Raw genomic sequence first — 19299 nt, forward strand, 5'->3', positions numbered from 1 at the left:
AAACAATATCAACTGGACAATTGTAAATAACATTTTTAATCAAGTAAGAAGAAATGATCAAATATATAAAATGAATACCTTTAAGGTAATTGAAGGAGTGAACATTTTAACAATAAAAATAACTTAAAAGTGACACAGTATATATTTGAACTATTTACAAAAAATCTTATATATTTCACAACTGACAGAAATTTTTGTACTGCTGGGCCCTCCTGCCCAACCTGTTGGGTCATTTTAAGACTACCACGGGCGAATGAGATTACTTTTCTGATGAACCCAAGAACTGAAGAGTCTTTAGTCTCAGCCTCTGAACCTTTTTCATTAGGCTCAGTCTCCTTTAAATCCTCCTCGATAGGCTGAGATTCCAGTTCATCAATCTGTTGCTGCAGCCATTGTTGTCGTTGCTGTCGTTCCCGTTGCTGTTAACACAAAAACCAAAACATAAGTCAATTCCTGTATAAACAAAACAGACAGCTGGTAAAGAAATAAAAGTAAATGACAAACTATAAATGCCAATACTTACAAAGCAGCAGAAGCCGACTGTAGATAAGATGAGGATGAGAAGTACCAAGAAAGTCGCTAGATAATACCAAGTTGCCTGGGATTCTGAATAGCTGGTGATGAATATCTCTGTTTCTTCCGTTAACCTTTTAACCATAACTGAAAAAAATAAAAACAAAAAGGAAGTTTAAATGAAATGGTTTCTAAAAATTATTATTCATAACAGCCATTTTCAGAAATATATAGGATTGACAGAAATACAGGGCATTGCATTTAAGACATTTTTCATCTTTTTCTACCTTTTTCTTTTAAATAAGACATGTTTTGTGCATTAAAATTATTTTGAACCTTCGTGAACCGTACAGAGATTAATAACTAACTATCTTGGTGAGAAATAGGGGAAGCCTTATAAATAAGAAATTACTGAACAGCCACATGTTTTAGATTGTAAGCTCTAACGAGCAGGGCATTCTGATTCCTCTTGTACCAAATTGTAATGTAACTGTAATGTCTGCCCTCATGTTGTAAAGCGCTGAGCAAACTGTTGGCGCTTTATAAAACCTGTATAATAATAATAATAACAGTGATGTGTGAAATCATAGCTTTACAAGGAAACCCGTTTCCTGTTTCTGACTTCCACCACATTATAGGATACAGTGGTGACTTGCAGCTGGGTGGAAGAAACCATTGAGAACTTCAGAGGACCCAGGAGATCAACATTCCCAGAAATACCAGTTTCTCACCAGACAATTAAGGATTTACAATGTTTTTATACAGTTACATCTACTTTGACAGATTCATTTTTGCAACGTGCACGCTTTAACGAGAATTCAAGAGAAGGCAAAATGTATTTTGAGAAAACAAGTCTAAAAGGGAAAAGGAGCGTTATACATAAATCTATAGCAATATAAAATGTATAAAAAGTTACATTTACACTTACCATTAACAATTTCTGTTGTAGCGGCTATCTGGTCTGGAGAAGGTTCTTCTGTTAAGAAAAAAAAAAAAAAGCAAAAACAAAAAGGATTAGAACATCAAAAACATGTAAAGTGCATTAACCACAGACCAACTGTTAATTAACCATTAACCAACTGTCACTTAAAGTCAGAATTCTATCCATTCAGATAATGTGTGTAGTAGCCCCCCTAATACTTATCTGAGCCCGATCTCTGTCCAGCGATGTGTACAAGTGCCTCAGCCGTCCAGGATTGGTTGAGATACAGCAGCGGCGCCATTGGCTCCCGCTGCCGTCAAGGTCAGTTAGCCAATCGGGGAGAGAGGGGCGGTGCCGAACTGCAGCTCTGTGTCTGAATGGACACAGGGAGCTGTGACTTGGCTCAGGTGCCCCCCCCGTAGCAAGCTGCTTGCTGTGGGGGGCACTTAACAGGAGGAAGGGGCCATGAGCACCGAAGAGGGACCCAGAGAAGAGGAGGATCTGGGCTGCTCCAGGCAAAACCATTTCACAGCGTAGGTAAATAATAATTTTTTTTTGTTTCTTTAAAAATAATAAACTTTAGTACCACTTTAAACCCCATACACACGGGCCGAATGTCGGGCGGAATCGGTCAGTTCGATAGAAACTGGCCGACACTCAGCCGTATGTGCTGCAGCTAGTCCAACAGAAGCCGGCCATTAAGCTGACTTTTGATGAAGAGGAAAAACCGTAAAAAAGCCCTGCTAATCGGCTCCCGGTCAGCGCTCTCATCCAATGGGCAATATTCCCCCACCCCCGCCACAACTCAATAGGACAGCAGGGGAGATCACTGTACTAGTGTGTACTAGGCATTAGGGACTCATTTTGAAAAGCACTGAGCAGAGAGAACTCCAACGGTCTTTGCCCTCTATACTCTGCAGACTGATTTTTTTTTTGAATAGACAGGATGCAGCGTGAGAAGTGAAGTGCAGTATTAAAAAAAAAAAGGGGGGGGGGGAAGAAGGAGTAGATAGGGATATCGGCTCTTTTTTTTATTTTTTATTAATGAGCCCTTAAAGACCGGGCCTCTTTTTCAGACTCTGTGTTTACAAGTTAAAAACACTTTTTTGCTAGAAAATTACTTAGTACCCCCAAACATACATTTTTTTTCCCTCTAACACCCTAGAGAATAAAATGGGGGTCATTGCAATACTTTTATCACATCGTATTTGTGCAGCGGTGTCTTACAAGCACACTTTTTTTTTTTTTTAAATCACTTTTTTGAATAAAAAAATAAGACAACAGTAAAGTTAGCCCAATTTTTTTTAATATTGTGAAAGATAATGTTACAGCAAGTAAATTGATACCCAACATGTCCTGTTTCAAAATTGCACCCGTTCGTGGAATGGGGACAAACTTTTACCCTTAAAAATCTCCATAGCGGACATTTAAAAAATGTTTTAATAAAACCCTACAGGTTGCATGTTTTGAGTTACAGAGGAGGTCAAGGGCTAGAATTATTGCTCTCGCTCTAACGATTATGGCAATACCTCACATGTGTGGTTTGACCACCGTTTTCATATGCGGGCGCTACTCACATATGCATTCGCTTCTGTGCATAAGCTCACCGGGATGCTTTAAAAAAAAAATGGGTGTTTTTTTCTTATTTATTTTATTAGATTTTATTTCTACACTGTTTTGTAAAAAAAAAAGAAAAAAAAAACAAAAAAAAAAAAGAAATTTGGCTCGCTTTTATTCCTATTACAAGGATAGTAAACATCCCTTGTAATAGAAAAAAGCATGACAGGTCCTTTTAAATATGAGATCTGGGGTCAAAAAGTCCTCAGAACTCAAATTTGGACTCAAATGCAATAAAAGAAAAAAAAAAGATAGAAGTTTTGTCATTTGGAAAAAAAGGTGCCTTTAAGAGGTATGGGCAGAAGTCACGTTTTGACGTCGTTCCACCCTGCTATGGTATGGAGACGGGTGGGGGCCATCTTAGACTCACTCATCTCCATACCCAGCCACCGATAGGACCCAATCGCCTCCGCCGCTGCTGACGGCTCTGGTAAGTGGCAGAGGGTGCGGGAGAGCAGTGAGAAGGGGGGACCCCCTCTCCCACCACTGATCTTGCGGTGAATCCGCCGCAGAGACCACTATTATCATAAACAGGACCGCCAGCTCAAAAGATGAATACCTCGGTTATGGCAGCAGCTGCTGCCATTACCGAGATATCCATCTTTAAACTGCCGACGTATATGTACATGAGCCAGTCGGTAAATGGTTAAGATTGGTCCATTTCATCCTGTACAAATATATATAGTAAATAAAGATATAGTTACACAAACCTGTAGCAGGCAGTATATAATCCTCATACATGCCTGTTTCTGGTTCCTTCTCAACAGCAAAGAACTTTAATTTTTGAAAAAAATCTTGACTCTGTAAAAGAATGGAAAAAATATTAAAAATGGGTGAACTGCATTTAGTAGAAAGACAAGATTCAGTGACAACGACATCTGTCATATCCTTTTATCTGTATGAGCTAGCTATATTTGTTCTATCCCCACCACCCTGATTTAATAGGGGTTTGTAAACCTACATTTTTAGATTCCTATTTTGCCATTCAGGTGCGACTTACAAGGGCAATTGTAAATACCAAACCTTTTATTGTATTCAATAAGCTACTATAGCAGTGATGGCGAACCTTGGCACCCCAGATGTTTTGGAACTACATTTCCCATGATGCTCCTGCACTCTGAAGTGTAGTTGAGCATCATTAGAATTCATGGGAAATGTAGTTTCAAAACATCTGGAGTGCCAAGGTTCGCCATCACTGTACTATAGTAATCTATCACTAGGCAGACAGCTACTATATTACTATGGTGGGTATAACCTTGTACTAGGAGGACCATACTCTATATCTGGTTACATTTAATATCTGTATGTATACACTGGTCCAATAGGAATGTATACTGTTCATCTCTACAATATGTACACATTTCCTCATGTTTTATCCCTTTAAAATGCCCTGCAAGTACAGAATATCTGCTAATCTGCCAGAAATGCACTCTGCTCTTAATGTCCTGTTTTGGCTGACAACACACAGCATTCTGTGAACCAAAAGGAGACAGCCCTGCTTAACTGTCTTTTGTCGAACTACTGAATCCATCCTATTCCCCTCATTTCCACAATATTAGAGACTAATTGTTCTGTATTCCAAGATAATAACTTGGAGTTATCCTTAAGGTAACACAGAAAGCATGCACAAGACATGTGCAAAGGCCAGTTATAAGTGGGGGCAGTGGCCATTTGTTTGTACTGTTGGAAATCTGGTGGGGGTGGTCACACTGGACACCTTTGCTGGCACTGCAATATATGCTGGGTGTCCAGTGTGCTCCTATGCCCTAAAAGAAGGGTAGGCTCCCTCCAGGCCCACCTGCCCTAAGCCTATCCATTATAATGCATGTGCTTTTACTATAGAGGCTCTCAATATTTAGAGTTAGGACTGCAGGTAATACTGGGGTGCCATGAAGTGACTCTACAACTTACTCATGTATTTGCAAATGTGTGCAAATGAAACCCCTGTCTTTAACGCATATTGTTAGTCAGGATAATTTGGTTGGTTGCAGGCTGGTTGGTAACTTGAGCTAGGAATTTTGTTTGGTTTAGATTTATATGTGTCGCCCTTCCATGTGCTCCTTGTTGCAAAGGCCAGTGGCCATGTGTTTGTAAAGGATACAGAACAGTTGTGAATTCCTGACATGACCACATTATGACAGACTCCTCCAGCAATGACAGAAAAGTACTCTCCCTTGCTGTCCCATGTCATTCTGCTTGCTAGGGCCCCCCAAAATTCTTGGCTTTCCTATTCTACCATCGCTCGGCCATTTCTGATGTAAAGTCTGGGCATGCCCGCAGGAGTTACATTATTCCTGACACTAGGATGCATTCCCTGCATCTTACACATGCCAAAATAATGCTGGAGTGTGCTTTGCACTGCACATGCCCCACAAGCAGTGTACATTATTAGGGTTGCACCGATACTAGTATCCGTGGCGATACCGATTATTTGCACAAGTATCGGTACTCGTGCAAATGCACCGATACCTGAAACCGATACCTTCAGGCTTGGTTTTTGTTTATTTGTCTTCAGATCAAAGGATGAAAAAATGTTCCTCTGTTTAATCCCTTATTAACCCTTAATTTACTCTAATCAGCCTTAACTCCCTATTGTCCTCCATTTAATAATTTTCCTGCTTTTTTTTTCTTTTGTTCACGTCCATTTTATAAACGATAATTAAAACTTTTTTTTTTGCTATTGTAAATAACTTTTCAATGCTTTGTACCATTGCTGACAGCTGAAGTTAAAACAAAACAGTTGCGGTAAGTATCGGTGAGTACTAAAAAAATAAAAATAAAAAAAAAATAAAAAAGAATGTATCGGTGCACCCCTATACATTAATTAAAACAATGCCAGGTGAGAGAAAGAGGGTTTTAATTTAGCAAAAAATTCCAGCAAAGTTTCTTCTGCTAAGAAAAACGCTAACTTCCTAGCTATGTTTTTATTTTTAATTATAGTGGCACATTAAGAGGATGATTTTCAAAATTGTTGATTTGTTTTTATTTATTTTTATCCTGCATGTATATTTTCTACAGTCTACGGTTAACCCACATGCTGCATGTCCTACACTGCAGAGTACATGAGCATCTTGGGAAATGTAGTTCCAAAACATCTGGGGTGCCAAATTTCACCATCACTGCCCTATACTATCTCTCTGGTAGAATTAATGAGCAGACTATCAATGCTATGTGCATTCATAAGCATTTCAGAGAATGGGCTCAGTTCACAAAGCTAAAGCCCCAGAAATAAGGATCCTTATTTTAAAAAAGTGACAGGTGAGAGCCAATGACATTTGAAAATAAAGTCAAATGGGCAAAAAATAAAGATCCTTATCTTTATGTTATAGCTTTGTGAATTGATGCAAATGTAACATTATTTTAGCCTTACTCTTTTTCTGAAGATCCTTCTCTCTAGATGCCTGGGGATCATCTTCTGATTTGTCTATAAAAGAAATAACAGACATTAGAATGAGGCACAGAAATACACACACACACACACACACACACACAACTACATAACAAATGCGGTAAACAATGACCATCATTAGGAGGTTAAATAAACGTGACCATTAACTAGAAGGGTCAATAAAACACAGCCAATGACCATTAGGCTAGGTTCACACACGGGCGCGGTTTGTGCAGGCATGTGAGCCCAGTCATTTGAATGGCTTCCATGTCCAAAGACACACAGGAAAGAGGTCCCTGCACTATTTTTATTTATTTTTTTAAATCAGAGAAAGTTTATTAAATAACAAAAACATATAAGTACAACTTGCAGCTTACATCTCAAGCATAGATTCTTGTCACAGCACAAACTTATTCATCTCTACAAAAGGAATATTCAAGCATTTATTTCACAACTTCTCACGCCATATCATCCCAACCACCTTAGATATTGACACCATATATCCTGGCTGTGCCTCGATTCACCCATAAAAAATTGCCTAGGTGTCTAACAGTTAGTGCCCCCCCCCCCCCCCCAACTCAAATCTCACTTCCCCTGCTTTTATCTCAGCAGTCTGTCCATGACCAGATCAACCGGAGAAAGGCAGAGAGTATCCAACCAGAGTGCCCAGAGTTTCTCAAACTTTTCCGGTCACCCTCTATGTTGAAAGATATACTTTTCCATCCTAATGGTGTCCCCCATTTGGGCAATCCACTCCCCCAGTGCCGGAGGCTCGGTCGCTTTCCAATGTCGAAGAATCATCTTTCGTGCTTGGAACGGGGCCCTGGCCACGGCCTGTCTACTATTGTCCCCCATGGAAACGTCGTCTAGGATCCTGAGTAGACATGGTTTTGGGTCTGAGGGTATGGTAGTCTGAAACACTGTTAATATTGCCCAGTGCCCCTGTCCAGAATAAGTGCAGTTTGGGGCATCTCCACAGCAGGTGGATCAAATCCCCGTGGTCTCTCGCGCACCTGGGGCAGCCTGAGTCCTGTCGCACCCCCAAACAGTCTGTCAGGTGTGTAGTGTACTCTGAGCACAATATATAATTGAGATAGCCACTGGGCCACATTTACCGAACAATATTGTACTGCCTGTAGTGTCTCCTCCCATTGCTCATCCTCAAATGTACCAAAATCCCTCTTTCATTTATTTAGTGCCATCTGCGGAAAGCCTCTGAGGCAGGCAGTAAGGACCATAGAGTAAGTTATAGAGATAAAGCCCTGGAACTGTGTTACGTTAGCCATAGATTGGAAGATCGGGGTCAGTGAAAGAGTCCACGGGGTCCCCCCAGCCTGCGCCTTCACTGCATGTTGCAGTTGTAGGTAGTAGAAGAGCATGGACTGTGGGAGATGAAATCTCTCCCTCAAATCGGGGGAAGGGGGTCAGCCTCCCTGCTGTAAAAATTTGTCCCAAATGCGTAACCCCATATCTCTTCCACCGAGTGCCACAAACCAGCAATAATAGCTCCTCATAGTGCCTATTCTCCCATATTGGGCTGTACTCAGTGAAGCCCTCCACCCCCTGCAGTTGTCGAAGTTTATTCCAGATTTTCTGCATAAGAGCCTAAGTGGGCAATCGTTTGTTTGATTTTGCGTAAGCCAAGGCCTCCATACCTGAGGGTACATCGCCATGGCCGGAAGCCAAGCACATCAGGGCCCTAATTGGTTCCAAAGGTATGGTCCCCTCCTTCCCCCGGACCCCTCTGGCATAGCCCTGGCTATATGCTGTGCCTGCGCTGCCAGGTAGTAGGCCCAAGGATTAGGGAGGGCAAGGCCCCCTGCCTCCTTGGACTTTTGTAGTTGTTCTAGTTTTATCCTTGAGGGTTTATCTAACCAAATGAAATCTCTAAAAATTGAGTGGAAAATTGATAATGCGAAAAAACTTCAGAGGAATTACCATAGGGGTATTGTGCAGAATATATAAGTTGGGGCATAAAGATCATCTTTATCAGGTTAACTCTTCCGACCAGAGACATCTTAAGAAGGGACCAAATTTTGGTTTTGTTTCGAATTCTATGTAATAGTGGGGTCAGGTTAAGGGAAATATAGTCAAGTGGTTCTCACGTGACCTGTATACCCAAGTACTTCATACCCGTGGACACCGGCACGTCATGTATTATCCGACCTCCACTGTCCGGTTTGGCATCCAGCAGCAGCAGGGAGGATTTGGTCCAATTTATGGTCAGTCCCGAATAAACTCCAAACTTTCCTAATGTTACCATAGCCTCCCGCAGGGAATCAGATGGGTCTCCCAGGAGTAGCATGGTATCGTCTGCGTATAACATGATTTTTGGGGTGAACACATCTTTCACAAATACCTCCAATAGCCATTGTTCAACAAAGTCCGCGGGGTCCATACCCTCCGTCTTCTCAGGGAGCCCCACAATACGGATATTGTTCCGTCTCAGGCGGTTTTCAATTACATCGGATTTAATTTCATTTGCCCTCGCAATCCTGGCTGTGATTTGCGTATCTCTTAACAGGGGTGTTAGCTTGTCCTCTATCTCACTGATGCGGCCTTCGGTCGCGGTAGTGCACTCCCTCGTTTTCTGTGGATCACACCTAATCAACCCCAGTTCTTCCTTCAGACCACCAAATTGATCCTGCAGAGTGTGAACTGAAGCTGTGCATTTCTGTACTGCCCTTACTATGTCTGCCAGGGAGGGCTGAACTGCTTCCTCTTCCTCATCCTCCTCTTCCATGTCAGGAAGGCTCTGGCTGGGGGACGTTGCAGGGCCCTGTGCATGACTCCCCTCCTCATGCTGAGTGTGGAATACAGCAGGGGTGGCAGGTATGTCCTCCCCACTCCCCTGGGCCATCTGGGGCACTATTTTCTGGGAATAGTATAGCATGTCCCTCGGGGAGTCTTTCGCTGTACTTTTAGGGGTCTTAGGGGCCTTACCGGCTTCTTTATTCTTCTCCGTGCCTCGTGCACGTTGTGAGAGAGGTGCCGCGGCACCATGTTGGAAATCCGGCATCCCGGCCTCCGCATGTTTTTGGGTCAGCATGATCTCCGCAGACCTTTGCAGTGACTCCAGGCACATCAGCGGGGATCAACCCGATTTCGGGTGTTGTAGCAGGCTGGGAAGAGGATCGTTGAAGGATCACTGCGGGAGCTCCGTGATGCACGTCCTCTCACATGTCGTTCTCAGCCACGCCCCCGCACTATTTTTTTTAAATCGCACCCCACACAGGAACCTCATTTCCCAGTAGAGTTTTAATTTCCAGTCTGGGCAGCGTGCCATTAGGATTAATGGCACTCACCCACAGGTCCCGCGTTTCTCTGTTTGGGTGGTTGCGGCTGCCAGTATTTGTGCGGGTCCCGCAGCAGCCCCACCCACACAGATGTGAAATTAGCCTTAATGAGGGTGAAAAGGTAAAAAAAAAAAAAAAGGGGACCACAAATTTGTGGAAGGTAAACTGTCATTTACCACTGATGGAGGGGATTAAATAAATATCGCCAATGCCCATCAATGAGGGCGGTTAAATAAACACTGCCATTGACCACCAATAAGGGGGGAGGAGTTTAAAATTCATTGCCACCAACCACCAGTGAGGGGGGTTAAAGAAAACCACAGCAACTAATCACCAATGGGGATGGGATGTCAATTAACACACTAACCAAGTACCAATGTTAGGGTTTACTATTGCATCCACTGACAACACTGGGGGTTAGTATTGTGTTCACGGAAACATTGCTGGGGGTTTTGCCACTAATAATTGTGCTTATTGTGCTCCAACTCTCTCTTCAGTCTACACTACGGTACATATAGACACACACACAGTAATACAATTTTATATATGACAATTAATGCTTACCATATAATGATCCTTTTTCCTTGTCTAACAGTAGACATGGTCTCCTCAGTGACTTCCTTAGGCATAGACGGGATGCCACTAGTTAAATCTCCTGCCTTAGCAGCAAGCATACTTTTTGCCAGTTTACTTGGAACTGTAAAAAAAAAAAAAAACACTGAGTATACCTAATAACAAAGGTAAAGTATAACTAAAGGCAATTTTTGTTGTAGTTTGGAAAGAATGGAGAGGGATTAGTACACCTGCCAGGATTGTACAGTTTTCTGTGTCCCCCATTGGGGAGATTCAGATTCTCTAATTGCCCCGTTTACCATTGTCACAAAAAAAATCCAAATTTTGGATTGTCCCCAGACTGGTAATAGAGGGGAAAATCTTCCAATGGGGACACTAGCATTGGTAAAAAACAGGGATTCCCTCACTTTGGAGGGATTTTCTAGTTTCCTGTTGTGGCTATAGGAGAGGAAGTTAGTGGGAATCTTCCCAATGGAACACAGATGGCACAGAAACCTGACACTACAGCAACATGCATCTTTCCACACAGGAAGGAGCATAAACGCAGGTAAAAGCAACAGAACGTGCATAAATGCACGGGGAAAACGTTTGCATACAAAATATAGAGAAAAAAAATGATGCCAAAAAACAAAACAAAGTGCAGTGTTTGTAAATGCACTACAAACTTATATTGCATATTGCAGTGTAAATGAGCCCTGAGAACTATTTTATCTGCCAACTGATTTGTATTTGTGTCCATCTAGTTCTAAGCTGCAACACACAACAAAGTCCTATCTTGGAGGGGACGGAACCTGACTTTTCTCATCTGAAGTTCAGTACCCCCAGTCTGAGCTCTGTTGTACAGGAGATCACCGGACGCTGATACCAAGTCAATATCAATTACAAAAATAAATACTGTAGCCGACCACCTAAGAGAGCTGATGCATTTCGAGGGGTATCCCTTCTTCCTCAGAGGGGATACCCCTTGAAATGCATCAGCTCTCTTTAGACTCTCATTCCACCCCAATTAGCAGGCCAGCTGACCCTGCTGGATGACTTGATGGACTTTTTATTGCTTAAACACAATATTCCTTTGTGAGTATATCATTGTATTTTTAATAAATGACTGTGTTACAAAGATAATGCCCAAGGCTGGTTGCGCCCTCTGTCTTTGTTCTTTTATAGACACAATAAACACTGCCAGAGGGCAGGGTTTGAGGCTGGGTTCACAACTAAACTGGCCGTGGATGGCACAGCAATGCTGCGCGTCCCTGTTCTCAGTTTCAGGGACGAATCAGGGCAGAATCTTTGCCTGAATTCAGCCCTAAATGGGAGCCAAAGATGCTGAGTGTTTCTGTGCAGTGCGCTCTGCAGCCGCCCCCGGAGATATATGGTCCCAGGCAGAAAAATGTCTTGGGCCAGCCCTGTGTAGCAGAATACATATTGGCCAAAATTGATGAAGAAATTTGATTATTTTTTTACTTTTTTTTGGGGGGGGGGGGGGGGGGGGGCGTGTTTTATAGCAGAAATTAAAAAATATTGTATTTTTCTCAAAATTGGCGGTCTTTTTTTGTTTAATGCTCAAAATAAAAAAAGTGCAGAGGTGATCAAATACCACCAAAATAAATCTCTATTTGTGGGGAAAAAGGACATCAAATTTTATTTATGTACAGTGTCATGCAACCGCGCAATTGTCAATTAATGTAATGCAGTGCCGGAAAAAAAAAGGATTTGTCAGGAAGGGTGGGGGCGGGGAATAAACCCTCCGGAGCTGCCGTGTTTAACCACTTGCTGACCAGCCGTCGCAGTTTTACTGTGGCAGAATTGCACGGCTGGGCAAAACGACGTTGTGTTACACCGCTTTTCCCCTGTGGCCACTAGGGGCACGCGCTCACCTCCGAGCCGGTGTGAATGCCCAGCGGGCGCGATGACTGCCGGGTACCCGTGATCACTCGTGACACACCGAGAATCAGGACACAGATCCCGGTTCTCTGAGGGGAGGAGGGACTGATCGTGTGTTCATACAAAGTATGAACAGTGATCTGTAATCTCCGCTAGACAGTCCCATCGCTCCTTCAGTTAGAACACAGAGAGGGAACAAATTTAACCCCTTGATCGCCCCCTAGTGTTAACCCCTTCCGTGCCAGTGATATTTTTACAGTAATCAGTGCATTTTTATACAACCAATCGCTGTATAAATGCCAATGGTCCCAAAAATGTGTCAAAAGTGTGTCTGAAATGTCTGCATAATGTCGCAGTCACGATAAAAAAAAAAAAATATATATATATATTTTTTTTAAATCGCAGATCGCCACCATTACTAGTAAAAGAAAATATAATAATAATAAAAATGCTATAAATCTATCCCCTATTTTGTAAACACTATTACTTGCACAAACCAATCTACGCTTATTGCGATTTTTACCAAAAATATGTAGAATACATATCAGGCTGAACTGAGAAAAAAAATTGCTTTTTAAAAGAAAATAAAAAAATTCTCAGTTCAACCCCATATGTGTATTCTACATATTTTTGGTAAAAAATCGCAATAAGCATAGAATTGTTTGCGCAAAAGTAATAGCATTTACAAAATAGGGGATAGATTTATAAAAATTTTATTATATTCATTATTTATTTATTTTTTTACTAATAGTGGTGGCGATCTGTGATTTTAATTTTTTAGGGGATATTTATTATAGCAAAAAGTACAAAATATTGTATTTTTTGAAAATTGACGCTTTTTTTGTTTATAGCGCAAAAAATAAAAACCGCAGATGTGATCAAATGCCACCAAAAGAAAGCTCTATTTGTGGGAAGAAAAGGACATCAATTTTATTTGGGTACAACGTCGCACAATTGTCAGTTAAAGAGACGCAGTGACGTATCACAAACAATGGCCTGGTCATTCAGGGGGTAAATCTTCCGGGGCTGAAGTGGTTAAAGGCAGGATTCCGGTACATAAGGCTGCTAGTGGAGATGAAGCGGCATTATTACATTGCATTGACCATCCCTGTTTTGACACTACATACGTCTACTTCCTTGTCCCGTCCACCCTGGAAACACTTGGCTAAGGGGGCGGAATCTTGCGTGAGATCCGAGAGATCGGTCAACCAATCATATGATAAACAGAAGCAGCAGCAAAAAAAAAAAAAAAAAAGGATCAGCTGACCTATCCCACATCTATCACATGACCAGACTCCACCCTCTCTCTCCGTGTACTTCCGGGTCTCAGGTGTGAATGGGGCCTTAAAGCGGGATTCCGCTGCTTTTTTTTTTCTTACCCGTGTCACTGGTGGGCGATTGCTACCGTCAGTTAGCATTCACAATCGGCGTGTTTTTGACCCCGGCGTGACGATTCTTTTGCTTCGGATAACTTTTAAAAAAGTAGTCAAGCGGTTTCCATTTTAAGTGTGGGCGTCTGAAGCCCACAGGCATTTACTTCCTCTATTCTATGACGCTCGGCTCCCAGCATGCTCCGGTGGTAATGGCAGATACAGCTGCCTGCCCACTTTAAAAATGGCAATTTTGGACACGCCCTCGTCACGTGACCGGCGTCCTCCCAAAATCTCACGAGATTTCGCAATTTCATTGTCCCCATGGATTCTTGGGAAATAGCTTAGAAATTTCCCAGGGACCATTGAGAGGATGATAACCACGCCTACTCCCACAGGAGGACAGCACGGAAGTCAGCACAAACATCTGAAATATAAGCTAAGTACTGAATATTTTTTTTTTTCAGGGTTCATTTAAGTATGCTATCATGTGCTTTTAATAACAAGTTACATTTTTTTAGGTGCAAAACCGCTTTAACCACTTGCTTACTGGGCACTTAAACCCCCCTCAGTCCCAGACCAATTTTCAGCTTTCAGTGCTCTCACATTTTGAATGACAATTAGTCATGCAACACTGTAACCAAATGATTTTTTTGTCCTTTTCTTCATACCAATAGAGCTTTCTTTTGGTGGTATTTGATCACCTCTCGGTTTTTTATTTTCTGCGCTATAAATGAAAAAAGACCGAAAATTTTGAAAAAAAATGAATTTTTCTTCGTTTCTGTGACAAAATTTAGCAAATTAGCAATTTTTCTTCCTAAATTTTGGCCACAATTTATACTACTACACATCTTTGGTAAAAATAACCCAAATTTTTGCATATTATATGATCTGTGTGAAATTTATAGAGTCTACAAGTTATGGTGCAAATCATAAAGATTTGCAAAAAAAGATCACATCTGATGTACTAAGGCCTATCTCCATTCTTGAGACCCTAACAAGCCAGGAAAGTACAAATGCCCCCCAAATGACCCCTTTTTGGAAAGTAGACATTCCAATGTATTTAGTAAGAGGCATGGTTAGTTATTTTAAGTTGTAATTTTTTCCCATAATTCTTTGCAAAATTACGATTTTTTTTTTTTTTTTCCACAAAATTTTCATTGTAATAGCTTATTTCTCCCACACGGAATGTGAATACCACAAATAACACCCCAAAATACGTTCTACTACTCCTCCTGAGTATAACGATACCACATGTGTGAGACTTTTACACAGCCTGACCAAATACAGAGGCCTAATTTTGAAGTAGCACCTTCAGGCATTCTAGGAGCATAAATTACACATTTCATTTCTCAACCACCTATTACAGTTTTGAAGGCACTGGAACACCAGAGCAATGGAAACGTCTAGAAAATGACCCCATTTTGGAAAGCTAACACCCCAACGTATAATCTATGAGGCATAATGAGTCTTTTCAATGGTTCATTTTTTTTCCAGAAGTTTTTGGAAAATGTGGAAAAAAATGAAACCGCATTTTTTTTCTACACAAAGTTGTCCGTTTATAAGATATTTCCAACACATAGCATTCACATAGCAAAAATAACACCCTAAAATACATTCTACTACTCCTCCTGAGTATAACGATACCACATGTGTGAGACGTTTATACAGCCTGGCCACATACAGAGGCGCAACATGCAAGAAACACCGTCGGCGTTCCAGGGACACATAGCCTGCACATACCAAGAATTACACCCCCAAATACATTATGCTGAGCAAAGGGTAAAGAAAAGATTACCTGTGGTTTTAGAAGCGCAGTTGTCCACAGGAGGATATCACTGGTCCAGGCAGCAGGCAGGGACTTGGTCAGCAACAGCGAACACAGTTTTTCAGGCAGCAGGCAGGGATACTGTCCATATTACAGTCCAGGGTTAGTGCAGAGATGTCAGCAGTGCCAAAAATATTGGTCCTGGTAGTAGGCAGGTCCTTGTGGTGTGGTCAGTGCGGCATGATGGCAGTAAGTCCTACAGGCAGCAGACAGAAGTAGAGCCTCGTTCAGGACAGAATGGGGATAGGGGTAGAGGCTTCTCCCTCCCAAATCTCTTTGAAGCCTCCGAGTCTCCAGACCCTAATCTAGGAATAAGAAAAGAAAATTGTTTTCTTCTTCCAGAAAAACTATACTGGAGCCCCTCACATATGTGAGACCCCGTGTTGAATCCCACTAGTCCAGTTGCAGAATACAAGATCAGTCCAAGAGGCAGGCAAATATCGTGGTCAAACAGTCCAAGGTCAGTTCCAGATCAGGCAGAGATATATACAGAATCGTTAGACAGAAGCATGGTCGAATAACAGTCCAGGGGCAGTTCCAGATCAGGCAGAGGTATGTACAGAATCGTTAGGCAGAAGCGTGGCCGAATAACAGTCCAGGGTCAGTTCCAGATCAGGCAGCGGTATGTACAGAATCGGCAGGCATAAGAGTGGTCAAATAACAAGCCAGGGTCAGTTACAGAGCAGGCAGTGGCATAAGGGGTGTGAAGGTGTATGAAGGCAGGAACTGAGGATTATGTTTACCATACTTCACTAAAAATTTATTGAAGTATGGTAACGCCGAAAACAGTCGCCTATACAGAGGCCTGGTTGGGAAGGACATTGTGCACAATAATAAGATGTGTCTCTTCTGACTCCTGCTTTGGTACACACCTTACATCTTTTTTGGCGTCTTTTGCCTGTTGGTGTGGGGGGAATTTTATCCGGAAAGTGGCGCTCGGAGAGTCGACTAACAATGTCTGATCTGATATTTTCTGGTGGGCCGTTTGGGAAAATAAGGGCTGTGAAAACTTCCTCCTGGTAGCCAAAGAAACGTTTGGGGTTTTGGGTGGCGTTGCGGTAAATTACATATGAATTATAAATGGCCAATTGAAAAAAATAAATTGTTACTTTTTTGTACCAATGATATGTCCGTCTTGTGACCAGATATGGTTCCATCATTTGGTCGTTGAAGTCGACTCCTCCCATGAACAAATTATACTCGGAAATACATTTGGGTTTCTTTACGGGGCCATTCCTTCTGGGGATTTCCACGAAGGTATCGTTGTGGATAGAAGACAACAACATATACACATCCCTTCTGTCCCTCCACTTCACTGCCAGAACCTCCTTGTTTCTTAGACTTGCGGTTTCTCCTTTCCGCAGCTTCTTGTTCACCAGACTTTGAGGAAAGCCCTTCCGATTCTTTTTTACAGTGCCACATGCTGGCGTCTTCTTCCGGTGAAGGTTGTGGAACAGGGGCAGAGATGTGTAGAAGTTATCTACATAGAGGTGGTAGCCTTTATCCAGTAGGGGGTATATGAGGTCCCAAACAATTTTTCCGCTGGATCCCAAATAGTCCGGACAATTAGGGGGCTGTAGCTGGGTGTCCTTCCCTTCGTACACCTTGAAGGAATATGTGTACCCTGTGGCTCGGTCACATAATTTGTAGACCTTCACCCCATAGCGGGCCCTTTTGCTGGGCATAAATTGCTTCATTCTAAGCCTGCCACTAAATTTAATAAGGGACTCATCCACACATATGTGTTGGTCCGGGGTAAACAATTTGGGGAATATCTCTGAAAAATAATTTAGTATTGGTCGAATTTTGTAAAGGCGGTCATAATTTGGATCGTTTCGTGGAAGGCACTGGGAATTGTCACTGAAATGTAAGAACCTCAGGATCATCTGATATCTGTGTCTGGGCATTACCGCGGAGAAGAGCGGTGAGTGGTGGAGGGGGTGGGTTAACCAGTAGGTATGCAATTGATTTTTTTTGTCGAGTCTAATATTAAATGTGAGGCCTAAAAAAAGCTTGAACTCCTCCACCGTTAGGTCTCTCTATTCGTAGGGACGGGCATAAAAGGAGGTCGGATTTTGAAAAATAAATTGTTGTGCATACAGGTTGCACTGGGCCACAATTGACGCCAACATGTCCTCCGTAAAAATTAAATAAAAAAAAAAATCGATAGGGCTAAAATTCTCCGTGTCCACCTGGACTCCTGGCTGGGCGGTGAAAGGGGGAACATTGGCCTCTCCTGAATTAGGAGGAAGCCACAAGGGGTTCTGAAGGGCATAGGGAAGGCCAGCATGGCTCCTAACCCTTTGGGGCTGAGATGACACCCCACTGGTACTTGGCCTTTCTCGCTGGGGCACTGCGGTGCTGGTGGACGGCACTGCCTCACTAGAACGCCTTCGCTTGATGGGCCGGATATCTTCCTCCTCGGATTCATCAGTCAGTGTTTCACTGCTAAGGACTGGCTCATAATTTACGTCGTCATCCGAATCCGAAAAGGAATCTGAAGAGGAGAGCTCCCCGTTGCTCTCGTCGGCCACGGAAATAATTTGGTACGCCTCCTCAGCGGAAAAGACACGTTTAGCCATGGTAGCACTGATGGGCACTGATGAGGTGGCACAGATGGGTGCTTTTGAGGTGGCACAAATGGGCACTGATGGGTCGGCACAGATGTGCACTGATTTATTGCACAGATGTGCAGATTTATTGCACGGATGTGCACTGATGAGGTGGCAGATGGGCACGGCTGAGGCGGCAGATGGGCACGGCTGAGGCGGCACAGATGGGCACTGCTGAGGCGGCACAGATGGGCACTGCTGAGGCGGCACAGATGGGCACTGCTGAGGCGGCACAGATGGGCACTGCTGAGGCGGCACAGATGGGCACTGCTGAGGCGGCACAGATGGGCACTGCTGAGGCGGCAGATGGGCACTGCTGAGGCGGCACAGATGGGCACTGCTGAGGCGGCAGGTGGGCACTGCTGAGGCGGCAGATGGGCACTGATGGGTCGGCACAGATGTGCACTGATTTATTGCACGGATGTGCACTGCTGAGGGGGCAGATGGGCACTGCTGAGTCGGCACAGATGGGCACTGATAGGTCGGCACAGATGGGCACTGATAGGTCGGCACAGATGGGCACTGATAGGTCGGCACAGATGGGCACTGATAGGTCGGCACAGATGGGCACTGATTTATTGCACGGATGTGCACTGATAAGGCAGCAGATGGGCACTGCTGAGGCGGCACAGATGGGCACTGCTGAGGCGGCACAGATGGGCACTGCTGAGGCGGCACAGATGGGCACTGCTGAGGCGGCACAGATGGGCACTGCTGAGGCGGCACAGATGGGCACCGATTGGCACTGGCGGTGCACAGATGGAGCACAGGTGGGCACAGGTGGCCACAGGTGGGGTAGATCTGGGCACTGGCAGGGTTTTTAATAGGTTTACTGTCACTTTTAGTATGCTGTAAAACTCACTAAATCCTTCGGTCTCCTCACACGCTATCGCTGTGTGAGGAGACACGTTCGGCAATGGGTGATGATCTCATTTGTTTACATTTGAGATCATCACCCATTGGAGGCGGCGATCGCGCTGTAAACGGCCGCTGTGATTGCCCGTTTACAGCGATCTGTGACTGGCTGTGTCCAGGGGACACAGCCAACACAGATTTTCCCCGATGCGCGCTCCCGGGAGCACGCAGGGAGCTCTTAAAGGGGACGACGTCAATAGACGTAGTCCCGAAAATTGAGATCCACGCTGTAGCCGTCATTTGTCTATAGCGCGGATCTCAAGTGGTTAAAGATATGCTGCTAGGAGGCCCACAGACATTATTCGTAACTAGTCTCTTGCCTTTTTTTGGGCACAGCTTTCAGATCCTCTCTATCCTGTTTGTGGTTGACTGTTGCCAATCACT

At 43.4% G+C, this 19299-nt stretch overlaps 1 protein-coding gene across 1 annotated transcript in view; it reads right to left on the reverse strand.

Annotated features, from left to right (window-relative positions):
* Positions 1-18: 18 nt before the first annotated feature.
* LOC143988729 (uncharacterized) overlaps positions 19-19299 on the reverse strand; it is a 64393-nt gene continuing 45112 nt past the window's right edge. The window contains exons 2-6 of the mRNA XM_077488522.1: positions 6423-6476; positions 3763-3853; positions 1442-1489; positions 524-660; positions 19-419 (exon numbers count right to left, since the gene is read on the reverse strand). Of these exons, the coding sequence (XP_077344648.1) occupies positions 81-419; positions 524-660; positions 1442-1489; positions 3763-3853; positions 6423-6464 (657 nt within the window). The 5' untranslated portion in view covers positions 6465-6476 and the 3' untranslated portion in view covers positions 19-80. The remainder of the gene's footprint in view (positions 420-523; positions 661-1441; positions 1490-3762; positions 3854-6422; positions 6477-19299) is intronic.

This window comes from Lithobates pipiens, unplaced genomic scaffold (genome assembly GCF_037356315.1).
Source record: "Lithobates pipiens isolate NorthernLeopardFrog02 unplaced genomic scaffold, aLitPip1_a1.2 Scaffold_18, whole genome shotgun sequence".
Lineage (NCBI taxonomy): Eukaryota > Metazoa > Chordata > Amphibia > Anura > Ranidae > Lithobates > Lithobates pipiens.